This window comes from Neophocaena asiaeorientalis, unplaced genomic scaffold (assembly GCF_003031525.2).
Source record: "Neophocaena asiaeorientalis asiaeorientalis breed wild unplaced genomic scaffold, Neophocaena_asiaeorientalis_V1.1 scaffold246, whole genome shotgun sequence".
In the NCBI taxonomy this organism is placed as follows: domain Eukaryota; kingdom Metazoa; phylum Chordata; class Mammalia; order Artiodactyla; family Phocoenidae; genus Neophocaena; species Neophocaena asiaeorientalis.
The window spans coordinates 3,531,944-3,550,670 of record NW_020174551.1 but is presented as its reverse complement, the minus strand read 5'-3'; the positions used below and the strand labels follow the sequence as shown (position 1 = coordinate 3,550,670).

Genomic DNA, 18,727 nt, shown 5'->3' with positions numbered 1-18,727 from the left:
TGGGGGGGAGGGGGGGGGGGGGGGGGTGCTGGCCCCGAGCCCTTGTCTCGGCTGGCGGTGTCTATTCCTCCTGAGGCACTGGCCAGAGGACCCGATGTGCGTGTTAGAAGGGAGGTTCACCTGGAACTGAGCACTTCCTGCCTCCGGAAACAGAGCCATTCTGCCAATGAGGGCTTATTAACACTGGTTTTAAGTTCATCAAAGCAGGGTCTGAGTCTCAGGCCTCTTTGGCTCCTCCAGGTCAAGCCCTTTGCACAATCAACGATTGCTCAATTGAATTACGTAACAAAGGCCATGATCTTACAAAGAGATTACAGTCCAGCCAAAGAGGCCAGACCTGCCCACAAAATAGTGAAAGGGATGGTTTCCATGCACCCTTTGTGAACTGATTACGTACCAGACAATGCAGAGCGAGGCAAGAATTGTCCCGTTCCCTCAGTAACGATGTGCTCTCTGGCACTGCCGAACACAGCGGGAGAGGCTTGGGGAGAGGGGCATACCCCGTGAATGGGGAGGTTTCTCAGAAGTTGCAGGTTGGAGTGGGAGTGGGGTCCTCAATCCTGTCTTGTAAATGCCAGCCTCGTTTCTAGCTCGCCAATGAAATGGATCTCCGCTGTGCTGAGATGCAGAAGAACTTTGAAAGCAAGAGGAGGTATGCTTTCTGGCACAAGCTCTTGTGTACTGAAGGTCCTAAGGCTCCTGCATCCTTGCAGGATTTCAGTTCACTGGGATTTCAGACAAGGCCAAATGGAACTGGGTGGCGAGGGGTAGGGGAGATAAGAGACATGCCTTTGGAGAGCAGGATGGTTTGATCTGAGGTCACTAAAATACAGCCCGGAGAAGGTTATTCCTGGCTTTGTAATTTCTCATCCAAATTTCATTTCAGTTATAATCTCCCTTTAAGTTGATTGCCGAGAAGAGCCGTTTTTTGGTTCTCCAGGAGGTTTTCATGGTAAACTACTGTTGTTCCCAGCCTGGTCTCTCCCCACGCCTCTCCTCTTCTTCCTCTCACCTCTACTGTCCCTGGCTACTAGGTCAAGGTCTGGGCAAAATGGGAAGAAGGTATGGGAAGGGCAGGAGCCAGAGCTGCAGAGACAAACCAAGGGGAAGAAAAAGGATGTGTGTTGTCTGTGAGAGTGAGAAAACCCACAGAATCCCCTTCCACACCTCCTGCTGGGCACCAGAGCAGCCCCAGTAGTCCTGCTGGAGAGAAGTCTTCCTAAGTGTCACAAACTTGCTTTTTAAAAATCTTTTTAATTAATTGACTTATTTACTAATAGACTTTATTTTTTTTTTACTATTTTTTATTTTTGCAGTATGCGGGCCTCTCACTGTTGTGGCCTCTTCCGTTGCGGAGCACAGGCTCCAGACACGCAGGCTCAGCGGCCATGGCTCACGGGCCCAGCCGCTCTGCGGCATGTGGGATCTTCCCGGACCAGGGCACGAACCCGTGTCCCCTGCATCGGCAGGCGGACTCTCAACCACTGCGCCACCAGGGCAGCCCCTAGACTTTATTTTTTAAAGCAGTTTTAAGTTCACAGGAAAAAAGAGCATAAAGTAGAGAGAATTCCCACATACCCCCGGGCCCCATACCTGCACAACCTTGTGTCATCACTGACATCCCACACCAATACGCGACGTTTGTTACAATCAATGAAGCCTACACTGACACACACTGTCATCCCCCAGTGTCCACAGTTTACATTAGGATTCACTCTTGATGCTGTACATGCTGTGGGTTTTGACAAATATTTAGTGACATGTATCCGCCATTATAGTATCATACAGAATAATTTCATTGCCCTAAAAATCCTCTGAGCTCTGCCTATTCATCCCTCTCTCCCCACTAACCCCTGGCAACCACTGATCTTTTGACTGCCTCCGTAGCTGTGCATTTTCCAAAATGTCACATAGTTGAAATCACACAGCCTGTAGCCCTTTCACAGTGACTTCTTGCACTTACCGATATGCATTTAAGGTTCCTCCGTGTCTTTTCTTGGCTCAACAGCTCATACAGCCTTTTATTTTATTTTTTTAATATTTATTTGTTTTATTTACTTATTATTATTTTTTTTAATTTTTGGCTGCGTCGGTTCTCAGTTGCGGCGCACGGGATCTTCACTGAGGCATGCGGGCTCTTCCTTGTGGCACATGGGCTTCTCTCTAGTTGTGGCATGTGGGCTGTTGAGCACATGGGCTCTGTAGTTTGCAGCACGCGGGCTCTCTAGTTGAGCCACGAGGGCTTAGTTGCTCCGCGGCATGTGGGATCTTAGTTCCCCGACCAGGGATTGAACCTGCGTCCCCTGCATTGGAAGGCGGATTCTTTACCACAGGACCACCAGGGAAGTCCCATATGGCCTTTTATTTTAACACTCCTCTTGAACACTGCCGACATCTGCCTCCTGGAATGGAGGCTGGAGAGACCTTGGGCTCTAAAATTATCCTGCGTGTTAATCAGCCCACAGTTTCCCAAAAGGATTGTAAGCAAAGACTGTGCTGTTGGGGGGCATCCATGGCCCCCTGATGTCTCCATGCAAAATAGTGGATGGTGAAAACAGGGATCTCCTCACCCTTTTCTGGATGGATGTCAGGAGAATGTGTCAGGAAGTGAGGGCCCCGCAGCCTGCTCACCAGCTGCCTGCGTGAGGGAGGGGAGGTGGGATCAGGTGAACTTTTCACGGATGACTGTGGCCTTCTCCTGGAGTCCTACAGGGAGCTTGAGGAGATTCACGTAGCACAGCTCAGTGAGCTGGAGAAAAACTACAAAGCAGCCTTGAAGGCAGAGAAGTTGGCTGCCCAGGATAAACTAGGTATGGTTGGGACCTGGGAGAATGACCCTGATGAAGGGGTAGAAGCTGACCCTGCAGGTCTAGGGCAGAGGAACTCCCACGGCCATGGGTGGACTCTGGCCAGGCTTTCGAGGTTTCCTTCTCAAGCCCAGGAAGAGCAAGTTGTTGAGAATGAAACTGAAAAAGGGGAACCATGTCAAGCAATGTCCTCCCTACCCCCAGAAGTCTGAAGGGTCTGTGGCCAAGTTTTGGGGTCTGAGCAAGTCCCTGCATCTCCTTAAGTCTTAGTTTCCCCATCTGGGAATCAAGGACAAGAATACCTGCCTTTATCAGAGTGATAAGAATGTGAAAGCACTGTTTAAAGTATATGTAAAAGGTCTACAAACGTAATACTGTTCCGATTCAACAAGTTTCCTCACCTGTAAAATGATGGTGTTTCATTACACTCTAACAGGCACACTGTGATTTGTATGGCCTTAAAACCTGTAAGGGTTGTGTGGGCCATTTATCCCATTATTTATGCTGCCTTTGGGAAGGACAAAGTGTGTACCCTTCAGAATTCTGAGTTTATAGACTAATCGCCACAGGGAGAAGAATTTCTATAATCTCCTTATTTTCCTTTATCTTACATTTTTAAAAGATGATATTTGTACCTTGCTGGTTTTCCAGTTCTCTAAAGAGAACATGTATTGTTTTCAAAACCAAGGTACACTAGGAATGTTATTTTTAAAAGACAGAAGGTTTTGCTTCTGTTTTTCCTTCAGTTGTAGGTTTGCCCCCAGGGATTAGTCCTCATACTTGGGGTGCATCAGAATCACCTGAGAAGCATATTATTGACAGATACTGAGCCTTGCCTCTGAAACTCAGCAGGCTTAGAGTGGGGTCGGGCCATCTAAATTTCTAATAAACTTCCAGAGTGATTGCTAAGGCAACACCATGGTTTCACCACCGACAAGATGAGTTTGAGGTATGGACGGTGTGCAGGAGAGCTCTCATTTGAATTTGAAAACATGTATTTCAGAGGAATAATGATGACCCTGTTGTTTTCCTTTTGTCCAGAGGATATGGGAAAGGAATACAAGTATCTGAAGAATATGTTTCATATATATCAGGTGAGATTCAGAGCTCCTTGGTGGATTATGAGAGAAAGAGAAGCAAGGCTCATTCCTGGTTGATGACGTTGAAATGAATCTAGAGCTCTTGCCCAGAAAATCATTTCCTGAAATTCCCAGGCTCCTTGAACCTAAGTGGCCCTCAAGGAGAAGAGGGAACCTGCGGACTGTGATGGTACCCATGCAGGACATGTCAGTCACCCAGACCCTAAAGGAGCCCGTTGAAAAATACATTTGTCATTACAAAAGTAATACCTGCTCGTTGTTTTTTAAAAAATGGAAATTCAAAAACCAAAAACAGGGACTTCCCTGGTGGAGCAGTGGTTAAGAATCTGCCTGTCAGTGCAGGGGAGACGGGTTCGATCTCTGGTCCGGGAAGATCCCAAATGCTGCAGAGCAACTAAGCCCATGTGCCACAACTACTGAGCCGGCGCCCTAGAGCCCACGAGCCACAACTACTGAGCCCGTGTGCCACAACTACTGAAGCCCACACGCCTAGAGCCTGTGCTCCACAACAAGAGAAGCCACCGCAATGAGAAGCCCGCGCACCGCAACGAAGAGTAGCCCGCCCTTGCCGCAACTAGAGAGAGCCCGCGCGCAGCAACGAAGACCCAACGCAGCCAAGAATAAAACTAATTAATTAAAACAACAGCAACAACAGCAGCAACAACAAAAAGAATGAACTATCACCACCCCAAGACAACCACTGTTAATATTTGTATTTTGTAACATCTTTGATCTTAGTAAAGTACTGGGTCAAAAAGGATAAACACTTGTAAGGTCTTTGATGCATTTGGCCAAATTGCCACCCAAAAGGACTGTATCGCTCTGCACTAACTCTAGCAAGCAGAGTAGGGGGTACCTCAGAACACAGCCCATCCACTTAGCCAGCTAATTTGATGGAGCCCCAGGAAACCGGAATTAGGGCATGATTTCATCCTAGGGGGATGAGAGAGTGGGAGAGGGGAAGTGGACAGGGGAAGGGCTGGGCCAACAAGCCCCCCATCCTATGGTGACCAACTGGTCCTGGTTTGCCAGGGACTTTCCAGGTTTTAGCACTGACAGTCTGGAGTCCCAGGAAACAACTCAGTCCCAGGCAAACAATGACAGTTGATAAATAAAAACAACAACTTGGCATTTCCCTTGTTTCCCCCTGTGCTATTGATGAGTGATTCATGGTTCAGAGGGAGCTGACACGAGCATCTGCAACATGCTCAACTGCCTGTCTTCAAAGGAAGCCCAGTTCCAACAGGGCAAACGCCGTGCAGAGTTCTCTTTGATCTTTAGGGTTCTGCAGGCTCTTGGGTGACTGGGCTGGAACTGACTCCCACCAGTCACCATATGGGGCCCCCAGCAAGGGTCCCAGGTGAGGGAAGCTGCAAAGGGCTCAGGGCTGAGCCGCAGGCCAGGCTGCAGCCTTTCAGGATGCTTTTCTTCATGGTACCTTTGTACCTCCACAGGACAGCATTTATGATGGAATGGAGGAGAAGTGGTCAAAGAAGAAGGCAGAATGGGAGAAGGATTGGGAAAAGATCCTGTTACAGCAAAGTGAGTACAGAAATTTTAGACTTTTTGATGACAGATGCACCAAGAAACTAGCATTAAGTTTGGTCTCGACTTGAGGAAGGCAGCCTTGAAGTCACGAAGGATGATGGGTGGGCTGCATGGCTGGACTCCTGAATAGAAAGGTGCCTGGAGTCTTCAAGAAAGTGCAACAAGGATAGAGTCTTTTATATAGTTTAGCCACCTGAGGGTCTCAACCGTACCCTCCAGAACTCACTGATTGCAAGTTTGGCAATCGTGTGCTGGAACGAGCTTGTGGACATCTGTAGGATTGCAGACTTGTTTTCTGGGTGCAGGTGACCCCGAAGTTCCAGAAAAAAAGCTCTTGAATTAGTTTCAAATATTCACTTGTTGGGGGAGGGGCAGCACCATCCATACTCCCACGTCCCCCCAGAGGAAGCCATGTTTGATATATTTTTCAATTGAGATATATTTCAATTGATATAAGGTGTACAACATGTTGATTTGATACAGTCATATATTGCTGTGTATTTTTTTAATATTTCCAACACTTAGCACAGAGCCTGGATCATACATAGTGCCCTATAGGACACTTTCCTACCTCCACTGAGCTTCTTCATAAATGGAAAAGAGAGAGAGAAATCTCTGGAAACTGCTCCCTGACCTAGAGGACTAGTTGAGGTAGAATTGGGGGCTCTATAAACCTATTCCACATCCTAGCCCAACACAATTCAGATCAGATTTAGTTGATATTCACAAATCACTCATATAAATGCAGATACTCCCTGGGAAAGGTCATCCTTAAAGCCCTTCCCACCCTGGACTCCCAGGAGGTAGCATGAAGACCCTGGAGTCAAGGCTGGGGAATGGGGTGTGGAGCTGCTCCTGTTTGAGTCTTTACCTGGAATCTTAGTGTAGCATAGCCCACGTCATCACCCGGACTCCCAGCTACTTGTACTACGTTCATCCCACGTTGCCAGAGTCCATGCTAAGATGCTATGAGCAGTTTTGGAAGACCAGAATTTAGCTGCTCATAGTGTAGCTCAGTCCAGACTTATCTTGTGAGCCCAGGGGTTGCCTCCCTATCCACCCCTAGCACCACGATGCTGAAGAAGACCTTTGTGTAAGACCTACACCCATCCTTCCCCCTGTTTAGTACTGGGGCTCTGCTGGCAGGTTCCCCTGTCCCCCAAATACACTTAAGCCTAGCTCTGCCCCAGGGCTAAGTATACATTTTATTGAATAAATTTTATTGAATAAAGAATAATAAATTTTATTGCTGGAAAAGTCACATGAGCCAAGAGCTGTATTTTAAGATAAAGGTATCAAAAAAACATGGTGATTGCTTCAGCAGAGGGAATGGACAAAATAATAAGCAACAGATCCAAAATAAACTTCTGGTTTCCCTACTCTATTTAACTGAGGTTTCTGTTTATTAATTTTTTTTTAATGAAAGCTTCTTTCTTTCTTTCTTCTTTCTTTCTTTATTTTTGGCTGTGTTGGGTCTTCGTTTCTGTGCAAGGGCTTTCTCTAGTTGCAGCAAGCAGGGGCCATTCTTCATTGCAGTGCGCGGGCCTCTCATGGTTGCGGCCTCTCTTGTTGTGGAGCACAAGCTCCAGACGCGCAGGCTCAGTAGTTGTGGCTCACGGGCCTACTTGCTCCGCAGCATTTAGGATCTTCCCAGACCAGGGTTCGAACCCGTGTCCCTTGCATTGGCAGGCAGATTCTCAACCACTGCACCACCAGGGAAGCCCAATATCCAATTAACATCATTCCTCTTAAAAGTGAGCTGAATACTGTACTTATGAGTAATAAAAGCAAGGAAAATCATGCTTAGGTTTTTGAAATCTAAGTCTAAACGGTGGTGTCTTTCACCACTGAAAAGCAAAGTCAGCTCATGGCGCAGGAGAGGAAGCTCACATGTTTCTGGGATAGTTTTTCACACTCACCACCAGCAATCAGGCTGGATGTGGGAGCATTATACCCTCAACCTCAACACATGAGGGTTTTTTTTAGCCAGATCAGTTCACAAATATCCCCCTCAGTGATCTTTGACATTTCTTTTAAACTTACTATAATTTTTGTATCTACTATAAGTTCATTTTTAAACCTTCTCATCAAATTAAAAACACAATTAAAATCATGCCTACAGCTATGACTGTCTAGCTATTGCAAAGCCAGAGATTTAGATTGAATTTGCATGAAAATTATATTGTCCTGATTCCCATTCTCTTGACTTCCAGCTATCAAGAAAAAAAAAAAAAAAAAAAGAAAGAATAAAATAGCAGCATTTTAACTATTGTTTAGTTATGCAACTAAACAATAGCATCAATTAAGGGGAAAGAAGAGTTTTTTCCTCAGTGTGAAAGTAGGTTGTGGCATCTGTTTGCCCATATTTCTCTTGTCATCCTTATTGCTTACTTCAAAGTTCACCTTGGTGAGGATGGTGAGAATATCTTCACCCCTGAAAAACATAACATAACCTTGTGACCATCTATGGGGGGAAAAATCAACTGGTACACCCTATCATCTGCTGTGATTAGTGATAGTTATTTCCCTCAAAACAACAGGCATTTGAAATAACAAGATGTTAAACCAAGACCTACCACAGCTTTCTTGGTAAAGAAGTTGTCTCAGAGCTTAATATCTTATGACCAACACAAACTTCACTGTCAACATCAGATTTGGTTTCTTTGCCTCCTGACCTATTTGCACCTCACTCTGCTCCATGTATGTGTCACTTACCCCCAATCGCCTCAACGCCCCCCCGCAACATCCCCTGCCTCAAACTGGCATTGCTTCTGTGGATTTATCTGTGGCCGCATCAAACTTTAGGCAAGTGGAAATTGAAAGTCTCCTGCAGCCACCCCACTGCTTTCTCACCAGCTTCTCTTATCAGTTTAGTTGGGCAACCTGTTTATTCACTTCTGTGGCTAACCCCTTGGAACCTCGCAGGATTCGTGGTCTAAGTTACAAAATAAAAATGTAGTGTGGGTGTTATGGTTCAGTCCTTTATCTGCCATGGGAAATTCTTGCTCTTCATACACTTAAAACATAATGAGACACAGAACTAGAAGCAACCTACAGAGGATTCCTTGCTATTTATCTGCTGGTTGTGTGTGCATTTGGTGAACTGTGCCGTACAAAACCATCATTTAAATAAAGGAAACATAAGATAATAAATGAGGGAAAGTTATTTTCCCACATTTTGTGGGCTTCAAAGCAAATTTGTGGGAATAGAAAAAGTTTCTGATCTTTAGCACCTATCTCCCACAAGAGGGTCCGAGGTTGGTCAGCTATTATAGAACTTTTGACAGGGTTGGAGGATGTTAAACATGGAAATTCCAAACTAGTTGAGTGGGTTCAGTCATATTTCTGCCTAAAGACAGAGATAAACTATATGACTTTGCCATCTTTCCCACTCTACGATATGCTGATTGTCCTTTGAGGTGCTAAATAAAAGAAACTCCTCAGTAAGTATTTCAGTTTTTTCCATCAGTAAACTTGCCCTCTTTCCCACTCTGCAACTGACCTGAGAATTACAGTTATATGATCCACAGCTAGACATTTAAAGATGAATGAAGTGTTGAATAAGCAAAAATTACCTAGGACATCTTTCTCTCAGGCTCTGGCAAAGTGACTGGATATACCAGGTCCCCTCCATGGTGCTTCGGTAGGAAACACAGTTGTTCACGGTGGCCATTCCCAGCAGAAAGTCAGCCTCATCTGGGATATATCTCTTCTGAAGCGATGAATCCATTTCTAAATAGGTTTCCTTCTGTTCTGAGTCAGTTTCAACAGCTATACCTCTCTGGTAGTTATCCCCTTGACAAGCCTGAATAAAAAAGATTTTGGGTTTGCCAAGAAGGGAAGGGCACTTTGAACCAGTGAAGTAAGAGGTCAGCTCATAGATGGGGGCTTCCTGCCCATCGGAGCCATAGATGATGCCTTTGTCTCCATGGGAGAGGATGCAGCAGATGAAGCAGTCCTTGTTATTGTGGTCCATGCTTTGGTAGGATTTCAGAACCTCACAGATTTTCTTCGCAGTGTAGTCTTTGTAATGCACTATCTCAAAATGAAGCTCACTAAAGGTCTTCCTCAAAGCCTCTGAAAAGTGAAACAAGAAAAGTCATATTACACCGCAAGAATTCCCAGACCACAACCCAGGACTAGAGAGAACATTGATCAGATAAGAATCTGAACCAGAACTTAAAAACAAGACCTTCTATATTAGTGGCTGGATTCCATAGACTTCTAATGTTTACTGCCACTAGCTGAAAATATTTCCCAGCCCTGAGGCAAAAGAGAAAGGGGAGACTGCTATTGTTGGCCTGTTGTCTTTTCTCAACTAGTCTACAAGCTATTATTTAGGCTTACTACCTAACCAATCTAAAAAGTAACTAATACTTACATAATCAGAAAAAAAGCAAAAACAAATTTTTAATAAAAGATCCATACTTATTTTATCCTGAACCCTCTCAAAATTGTTCATCAAAATACGAGATATGAATGTTTTAAAAGTCAAGTAGAACTAAAAGACTTATTACAAAAAAGCTACCCCCCTCTACTCCTTCCTTTTACCCAGTCATGTTCTGTCCAGCCATTTCTATGAAGGAAGCCACTTTCAACTTTTAGCTATTATTTTTTTTTTTGGTATTAGCCTCCATTTTGTAATGAATTTGGGCTCATTTCTATTTATTCGTTTATAAATTTTAGACTTTTGTATTGAGTTCCTATTGTGGGTGATGAGTGCTTGGTGCTCTTATATATTTACAACGTTTAGTTGAAGCAATAGAAAGATATGTATTACTAATACTATGTAAACATAATATTCTTTAATTATGCTTCCTTTCTTATTAAGCTTTTTGTCTTTCCTGGAATTAGCAATAGCATTATTTTTTCACTGCTTTGTTTTCTACATGCTTAACATTAGTTTTCCCCAAATGCTCTAATTGATCTAGTCAAGGTCTTTCAACATTTTTCAGGCTGCCTGTCTGATTATTTTAGATAAAAATAGCGTATATTTAGGGTGTACAACATGATGATATGAATAGTGAAACGATTACTACAGTTAAGCTAATAATTTATCTCCTCACTCAGTTCCCTTTTGTTTGCGTGTGTGTGTGTGTGTGTGTGTGTGTGAGAACACCTGGAATATAGTCTCTTTGCATACTTCTCATGTTCAATACAGCATTATCAACTATTGCCATCATGCTGTACAGTAGATTGCTAAACTTATTCATCCTACATACTGCTACTTTATACCCTTGATCAGAAATACAATCAAGGCCATTTTAATAAAAAATGTTTTCGTGGTAAATATTAAGTAAATGAAAATCGAAAGCCTGAAACCTTTTCTTCAATACCAAGATATACGATGATGAGTGATGTAGTCAGTGAACTTAAGTTCTGTGGCTTTTTAAAACCTTAGAATAGATTTGCTTGAATAAACAAATGTTAACGGAAACCATTCACAGAGTCCTGATGATTAAAATCAACCTATCTTATTTTCTAAACTACTTTATTTAAAAAATAAGTAATTACCTGATGTTATGACTCATAAACACCATTTTCAAAAATTCTTTGATCAAGTAAAAATTCTTAATATCACAATGGTTGGGTTGAATTCTTTCTTTTATTCCTTTTAGTTGTAGCCATTTCTATGTTCACATGATGCAAATTATTTTTCATTTAACTTGTAAGCTCTCAATCTTAGCCGAAAAAGGCTGAGCCAAAGACTTTCTGTTTAGTTTAACATTTGAAAATGCTATTTCTGTTAAGGACTCGATTTCTGCTGTACTCATAGCCCAACTTTTATAAACACAACTTCCGTAAATGGTCTTGATACCAAAGCAATGTTTTCCACCTAACACCTAATACACTTCTATAGAGGCTCTATTCATCTAGTGGAATTAAAAACAAAGTTTATTGTTGCTTTTTATAAGCCTTTTAGTAAGATTTGATATTTTATCTTTATATATACATTGCTTTGATTTTTTAAATTAATTTTTAAAAAACAGAAGCAGAAAACTAACAAGTATGTAAGAATGTTGTTCACCTCCGCAGGGAAATAGGTTACATCCATCTTTTTGAAACACGTGGCCCTGCTGATACAGCTTTTGTTCTCCCCTTTTGACAAAAACATAGATATCGGAAATATTTCATTTCTCTTTCGGGTTCTACTGTACCTGCATCCAAGTCTGTTCCATTCCTATCCTTAATGCTGTGAAGCTTGGGCACATCCTTCCTTGCTATGCTAAAATCATAATTGTTAAAGATCAAACAGTATCCCCGAGGTTTGCTTTTCATTCGGTAAACTGTGTTCGATGTCTGGAAAACAAAAATCCAACCCAGGAGCTGACCCTGTGGATCAAACACTTGAGACGTGAACAAACAACTCCCTAGTAAGAGGTTAGGCATCACCTAAGCCAAACTGGGATGCAAGTGCACTTTCCATAGCCCCACCCCAACTTGGCACTGCTCCCCTAAGGAGCTAGTTTCCACTCATCCCCCGACAAGGATCGCAGACTTCTTCCCCACAGTTAGTGTGGAAAGTCAGTGTCCCAATTCTTGGGCGTCCTGAGCATTTGCACTTATATTAATAGTGTTGTCACTACATTGTATTGGTATTATTTATTCTCATTTCTGCTCAAGGCAGTGAACACCTGTGCCAGGGACTAGGATTATTATTAATTTGTGAGAGCTCAGTCAGGAGTTCCTGGATGAATGACTGTCTTGGTGCTGTCTTTGGGCTGCCCCTTTGAGACCTTGTGATTCCCTCAGCTCTCTGCTCAACTCATCCATGCTTCTGGGCTAACAGGTGAGGGCCTGCCCATCACACAGCATAGCATGGTCCCAGGATTTTTCAAGCTGATGGCTTAATCTGGATCTCAGGACCACAGTGACTCGAGGAGACAGATGTGCTGGGCAGGCAGGTCTTGGCTGTGCTACAGGTTACAGTATCCAGACTCTACTACTTGACAGTATCAATCAGAGGTGACCCTGTGACCTCCTGACTTCCCTGGGGTTGTTTCAGTGCTGAGATATTTAGCATTTATTGGGAAATCCATGCAGCTCCTCAAGGTGGAGAAAAGGGGCCCAGACTAGGGGGCCAAATTCCTGGCTCTACTACTTAATAACCTTAAGACTTTGGACAAGTTAATGAATCTCTCTTGCACTCAGTGTCATTAGCTGACGGGTGGGGATAAAAGCATGCAGAGTGCTTTTACTGTTTACAAAGTGCCACATGACTTCAGTTAATCCTTGATGTTCAGACTGAGAGAGGTCTGGTAATTTGCTCAGGAGTCCACTAACAAAGGGTCTCTCCTAAGCTTAATTTCAAGTCTCGCACTAGACATTTGGCATACAGGGTTTCCTCTGTTTCCCACCACAAGGAAGAGTGAATGGGCTGCTGAGTCACAATGTGGTAAATTGCTGAAAGTTACAGAAACAGAAGTGATATCTAGAAAGGCAATTCTTGGGCCAGCTCATTGGGATGAGATCATAGAGACAACTAGATCGTTAGCATGTGCTGCTTACCCCTAATCACAAAGGAGAAACTGTTTTGAAATGCCAAGCTAAAAGAAGACTTTGCTTTTTCTAATCCTGCTGACTCTTCTCCCAAAGCCCTCTACCATTTAGGCTGATGCAGCTGCTGAAAGGATCAGGTTGGAGGCTCCCCACCCCTCTACCCTCCAACTATTCCAACATCTTTGCTTTTAAAATAGAAATTTAACACATGGGAAACCTTTTCAAAATTCAAAGTTTAAAAGTCACATTTTAAACTTGTGCTTTTGCGAATTTTTTTCTACAGTTCTCAACATTTTCAATAAGTTTCTGTCCCTTATTAGTTTATCTGGAAGCTAAAAAAAAAAACTCAGGAACACAATAACTAGAATCAGCAGCACAAAGGAGAAAAGGAATGGGAATTTCCCCGTACCTGTGACTCACTGTCCTTTTCTCCTGGAGAGTCCGACATGGCCAGCATTTCAAGGGAGCCCCCCCTTATGAGCAATTGGGACACATCTGGAATGACACAGGCAGGGAAGGTGCTTTGGTGAGGAAAGATGTAGCACCCAGGACAACATAAAGTCCCTTTTAAAATGAAAATTCACAGGACTTCCCTGGTGGCTAAGTGGTTAAGGATTCTCCTGCCAATGCAAGGGACATGGGTTCGAGCCTTGGTCTGAGAAGATCCCACATGCCGTGGAGCAACTAAGCCTGTGTGCCACAACTACTGAAGCCCGCATGCCTAGAGCCCATGCTCTGCAACAAGAGAAGCCACCACAATGAGAAGCCCACACACCACAACGAAGAGTAGTCCCCACTTGCTGCAACTAGAGAAAGCCCATGCACAGCAAAGAAGACCCAATGCAGCCAAAAATTTTTTTTAATTTAAAAATAAATAAAATAATTAAAAAAAAAATAAAGTCAGGATTTGTTAAAAAAAATAAAATAAAGAAAAAAAAAGAAAATTCACAGACCACCTTGAACATAATATCCTTGCAGTTCACAGAATAAGGGAAAATCTTATCACTAACTAACTCTGCCCCTATTTCAAACATGCTGGCCTGGGGCTGCAGGGTCTTTGTCTTTTGACAATGCCTTTTATATCTTCCAATGTGCAGAGAAGGTGAAAAGTAGCCAGTGCTATTAGGAGAACAGGTCCATTAACATGCAAATGTCATCTGCATACAGAGTGAAGTAAGTCAGAAAGAGAAAAATAAATATTGTATATTAACGTATATATGTGGAATCTACAAAAATGGTACAGATGAACCAGTTTGCAAGGCAGAAATAGAGACTTAGACGTAGAGAGCAAACGTATGGACACCAAGCAGGGAAAGTGGGGGTGGGATGAATTGGGAGATTGGGATTGACATATATACACTAATATGTAGAAAATAGAAAACTAATGAGAACCTGCTATATAGCACAGGGAACTCCACTTCATTGTACAGTAGAAGCTAACACAACATTGCAAAACAACTATACTCCAATAAATAAATAAATAAATAAAACAAAATGAAAAAAATAGATGCAGAAGTGGTCACAATTGTGACTGCTGTAGCCCTCCCTCTCCCCAGCCTGAGTGAGCAAGTGAGCCCTAATCAGCCGCTGCTTTAGCCCCCTCTTGCCTGGGTGGGGAACAGATGCCTGAGGGTGGCCCACATGCACAGACGGGACCAAAACCAAAGTTGAACTCCAGGGGCAGTGGGACCAAAGAAGAGAAAGGGAAATCTCTCTGTGCAGCCCCAGGAGCAGAGGATTAAATCCCTGCAATCAGCTTGGTAAACCCTGCATCTGTGGAATATCTGAATAGACAATGAATGTTCCTGCAATTGAGGCTGTGGACTTTGGGGGCAACTGTGGACTTTGCAGGCAAGTACACGCCAGAGTTGGGCCAGGTCAGAGTCTGAGCTGGCCCTACAGAGCCCACAGCAGGTCCAGAGACCCACCTAGAAGTACTGGAGGACTTCCCAGGCAGGCAGGGATTGGCTGCACTTCACAGTGGGAGCAAGGACACTGACAGGTGAGGCCACAGGAAAATATTAATATTACTATTATGTTTTTCACTTTGTTCTATTGTTTTTTATTATTCTTTTAATTTTTATTTTTTCTTTTCTTTTTATGCTTTTATTTGTAATATATTTTTTACTCTATTTTTTTCCTCTTTCTACTTTACTTTGTCATTATATTGTGCTTTTTCCTTGTTTTTTCCTTTGTTTTGCTTTGTTTTTATCTTCTTTTTTTCTTTTTGTTGTACGCAAGCATGTGGGATCTTCCTGGACTGGGGCACGAAACCATGTCCCCTGCATCAGCAGGCGGACTCTCAATCACTGCGCCACCAGGGAAGCCCTTTATCTTCTTTTTAACTATATTTTATATTTTTCAATTTTTACTTTACTTTTTTGTTGTTTTGTATTTTTTCCTTTTGTTTTCACCTTTCTTATGTTTTTATGTTTTTTTACCTCTTTTGTGTGTTTTATGCTTTCTTTGCCTTTTTTTAGATTGCTTTCTGCTTTTGATTGGTTTTTTGTTTTGCTTTTACCATTCAACTTGGGGTTTTGTTTGTCTGTTCTTTTTGTTTTCTTTTCTTTTCTTCCACACCATGTGGCTTGCAGCGTCTTGATGCTCCAGCCAGGTGTTGGGCCTGAGCCTCTGAGGTGGGAGAGCTGAGTCCAGGATGTTGGACCACCAGAGAACTCCTGGCCCCAGGGAATATTAATCAGCGAGAGTTCTCCCAGAGGTCTCGATCTCAACAGTAAGGCCCAGCTCCACCCAAGGGCCAGCAAGCTCCAGTGCTGGATGCCTCACAACAAACAACTAGCAAGACAGGAATGCAACCCCACCCATTAGTCTAAACCCCAGCCTTTAGTCAGACAGGCTGACTAAAGTCATACTACGCTCACAGACACCCCAAAACACACCACTGGAGGCAGCCCTGCCCACCAGAGGAACAAGATCCAGCTCCACCCACCAGAATGCAGGCACCAGTCCCCCCACCAGGAAGCCTACACAAGGCACTGGACCAACCCCACCCACTGGGGGCAGACGCCAGAAGTAAGAGGAACTATGACCCTGCAGCCTGCAGAAAGGAGACCCCAAACACAGTAAGTTAAACAAAATGAGAACACAGAGAAATATGCTGCAGATGAAGGAGCAATGTAAAAACCCACAAGACCAAACAAATGAAGAGGAAATAGGCAGTCTACCTGAAAAAGAATTCAGAGTAATGATAGTAAAGATGATCCAAAATCTTGGCAATAGAATGGAGAGAATACAAGAAATGTTTAACAAGGACCTAGAAGAACTAAAGAGCAAACAAACAGCGATGAACAACACAATAACTGAAATTAAAAATACTCTAGAAGGAATCAATAGAATAACTGAGGCAGAAGAATGGAGAAGTGAAGATAGAATGGTGGAAATAACTGCTGCAGAGCAGAATAAACAAAAAAGAATGAAAAGAACTGAGGACAGTCTCAGAGACCACTGGGACAACATTAAACGCACCAACATTCGAATTATAGGGGTCCCAGAAGAGAAAGAAGAAGAGAAAGAGAAAGGGCCTGAGAAAACATTTGAAGAGATTATAGTTGAAAACTTCCCTAATATGGGAAAGGAAATAGTCAATCAAGTCCAGAAAGCACAGAGAGTCCCATACAAGATAAACCCAAAGAGAAACACACCAAGACACATATTAATCAAACTATCAAAAATTAAATACAAAGAAAAAATATTAGCGACTTCCCTTGTGGTCCAGTGGTAAAGAATCTGCCTTACAATGCAGGGGACGTGGGTTCAATCCTTGGTCATGGAACTAAGATCCCACATGCCGCAAGGCAACTAAGCCCATGTGCCACAACTACTGAGCTCACATGCCTCAACTAGAGACCGTGTGCCACAAATTACAGAGCCCATGTGCTCTGGAACCTGCATGACACAACTACAGAGCCCATGCACCCTGGAGCCTGTGCACTACAGCTAGAGAGAGAAAACGCACACACCACAACTACACAGAAGCCCGCACACCACAACGAGAGTCTGCACACTGCAATGAAAGATTCTGCATGCCTCAATGAAGATCCTGTGTGCCAAAACTAAGAGCCAACACAGCCAAAAATATAAATAAATAAATAAATAATAAATCTTTTTATAAAAAGAAAAAATATTAAAAGCAGCAAGGGAAGAGCAACAAATAACATACAAAGGAATCCCTGTAAGGTTATGAGCTGATTTTTCAGCAGAAACTCCACAGGCAACAGGGGAGGGCCCAATATATTTAAAGTGATGAAAGCGAAAAAGCTACAGCCAAGATTACTCTACCCAGCAAGGATCTCATTCAGAATTGATGGAAAAATCAAAAGATTTACAGACAAGCAAAATGTAAGAGAATTTAGTACAACAAAACCAGCTCTACAACAAATACCAAAGGAACTTCTCTATGCGGGAAACACGAGAAGAAAAAGACCTACAAAAACAAAACAATTAAGAAAATGGTAATAGGGACATACATATTCATAATTACCTTAACTGTGAATGGATTAAATGTTCCAACCAAAAGACACAGGCTCACTGAATGGATACAAAAACAAGACCTGTATATATGCTGTCTACAAGAGACCCACTTCAGACTTAGGGACACATACAGACTGAAAGTGAAGTGATAGAAAAAGATATTCCATGCAAATGGAAATCAAAAGAAAGCTGGGGTAGCAATACTCATAACAGATAAAATAGACTTTAAAATAAAGAATGTTACAAGACACAAAGAAGGAAACTACACAGTGATCAAGGGATCAATCCAGGAAGAAGATATAACAATTATAAATATATATGCACCCAAGATAGGAGCACCTCAATACATAAGGCAAATGCTAACAGCTATAAAAAGGGGAAATCAACAGTAACACAATAAAGGTGGGGGACTTTAACACCTCACTTAACAGATCATCCAGACAGAAAATAAATAAGGAAACACAAGCTTTAAATGACAAAATAGACCAGATAGATTTAATTGATATTTACAGGACATTCCATCTGAAAACAGCAGATTACACTTTCTTCTCAAGTGCACATGGAACATTCTCCAGTATAGATCATATCTTGGGTCACAAATCAAGCCTTGGTAAATGTAAGAAAATTGAAATCATATCAAGCATCTTTTCCAATCACAATGCTATGAAATTAGAAATCAATTAGAGGAAAAAACCTGTAAAAAACACAAACACATGGAGGCTAAACAATATGCTACTAAATAACCAAGAGATCACTGAAGAAATCAAAGAGGAAATTAAAAAATACCTAGAGATAAATGACAAAAAACACGACGGCCCAAAACCTATGGGATGCAGCAAAAGCAGTTCTAAGAGGGAACTTTATAGCAATACAATCCTACCTCAAGAAACAAGAAAAATCTCAAATAAACAATCTAAACTTACACCTAAAGGAACTAGAGAAAGAAGAAGAACAACAACAAAAAGACCCCAAAGTTAGTAGAAGGAAAGAAAGTATAACGATCAGAGCAGAAACAAATGAAATAGAAACAAAGAAAGCAATAGCAAAGATCAATAAAACTAAAATCTTGTTCTTTGAGAAGATATACAAAATTGATAAACCTTTAGCCAGTCTCATCAAGAAAACAAGGGAGAGAACTCAAATCAATAAAATTACAAATGAAAAAGAAGTCACAACAGACACTGCAGAAATAAAAAGTAGCCTAGGGGACTACTACAAGCAACTCTATGCCAATAAAGTAGACAACCTGGAAGAAATGGACAAATTCTTAGAAAGGTATAA

At 42.4% G+C, this 18,727-nt stretch overlaps 2 protein-coding genes across 3 annotated transcripts in view; one reads left to right on the top strand and one right to left on the bottom strand.

Moving 5' to 3' along the window:
• FLACC1 (flagellum associated containing coiled-coil domains 1) overlaps positions 1 to 6,958 on the top strand; it is a 12,216-nt gene extending 5,258 nt beyond the window's left edge. The window contains 4 exon segments of the mRNA XM_024757355.1: positions 591 to 652; positions 2,713 to 2,810; positions 3,849 to 3,901; positions 5,362 to 6,958. Coding sequence (XP_024613123.1) covers positions 591 to 652; positions 2,713 to 2,810; positions 3,849 to 3,901; positions 5,362 to 5,523 — 375 coding nt within the window. The 3' untranslated portion in view covers positions 5,524 to 6,958.
• Positions 6,959 to 7,065: 107 nt separating this feature from the next.
• CASP8 (caspase 8) overlaps positions 7,066 to 18,727 on the bottom strand; it is a 30,379-nt gene continuing 18,717 nt past the window's right edge. Inside the window, exons 7-10 of one of the 2 annotated variants that reach the window (XM_024757378.1) lie at positions 13,365 to 13,450; positions 11,614 to 11,788; positions 9,031 to 9,532; positions 7,066 to 7,889 (exon numbers count right to left, since the gene is read on the bottom strand). In XM_024757378.1, coding sequence (XP_024613146.1) covers positions 7,754 to 7,889; positions 9,031 to 9,532; positions 11,614 to 11,788; positions 13,365 to 13,450 — 899 coding nt within the window. In that variant the 3' untranslated portion in view covers positions 7,066 to 7,753. The remainder of the gene's footprint in view (positions 7,890 to 9,030; positions 9,533 to 11,613; positions 11,789 to 13,364; positions 13,451 to 18,727) is intronic. The other variant, XM_024757379.1, reaches the window with a different exon arrangement.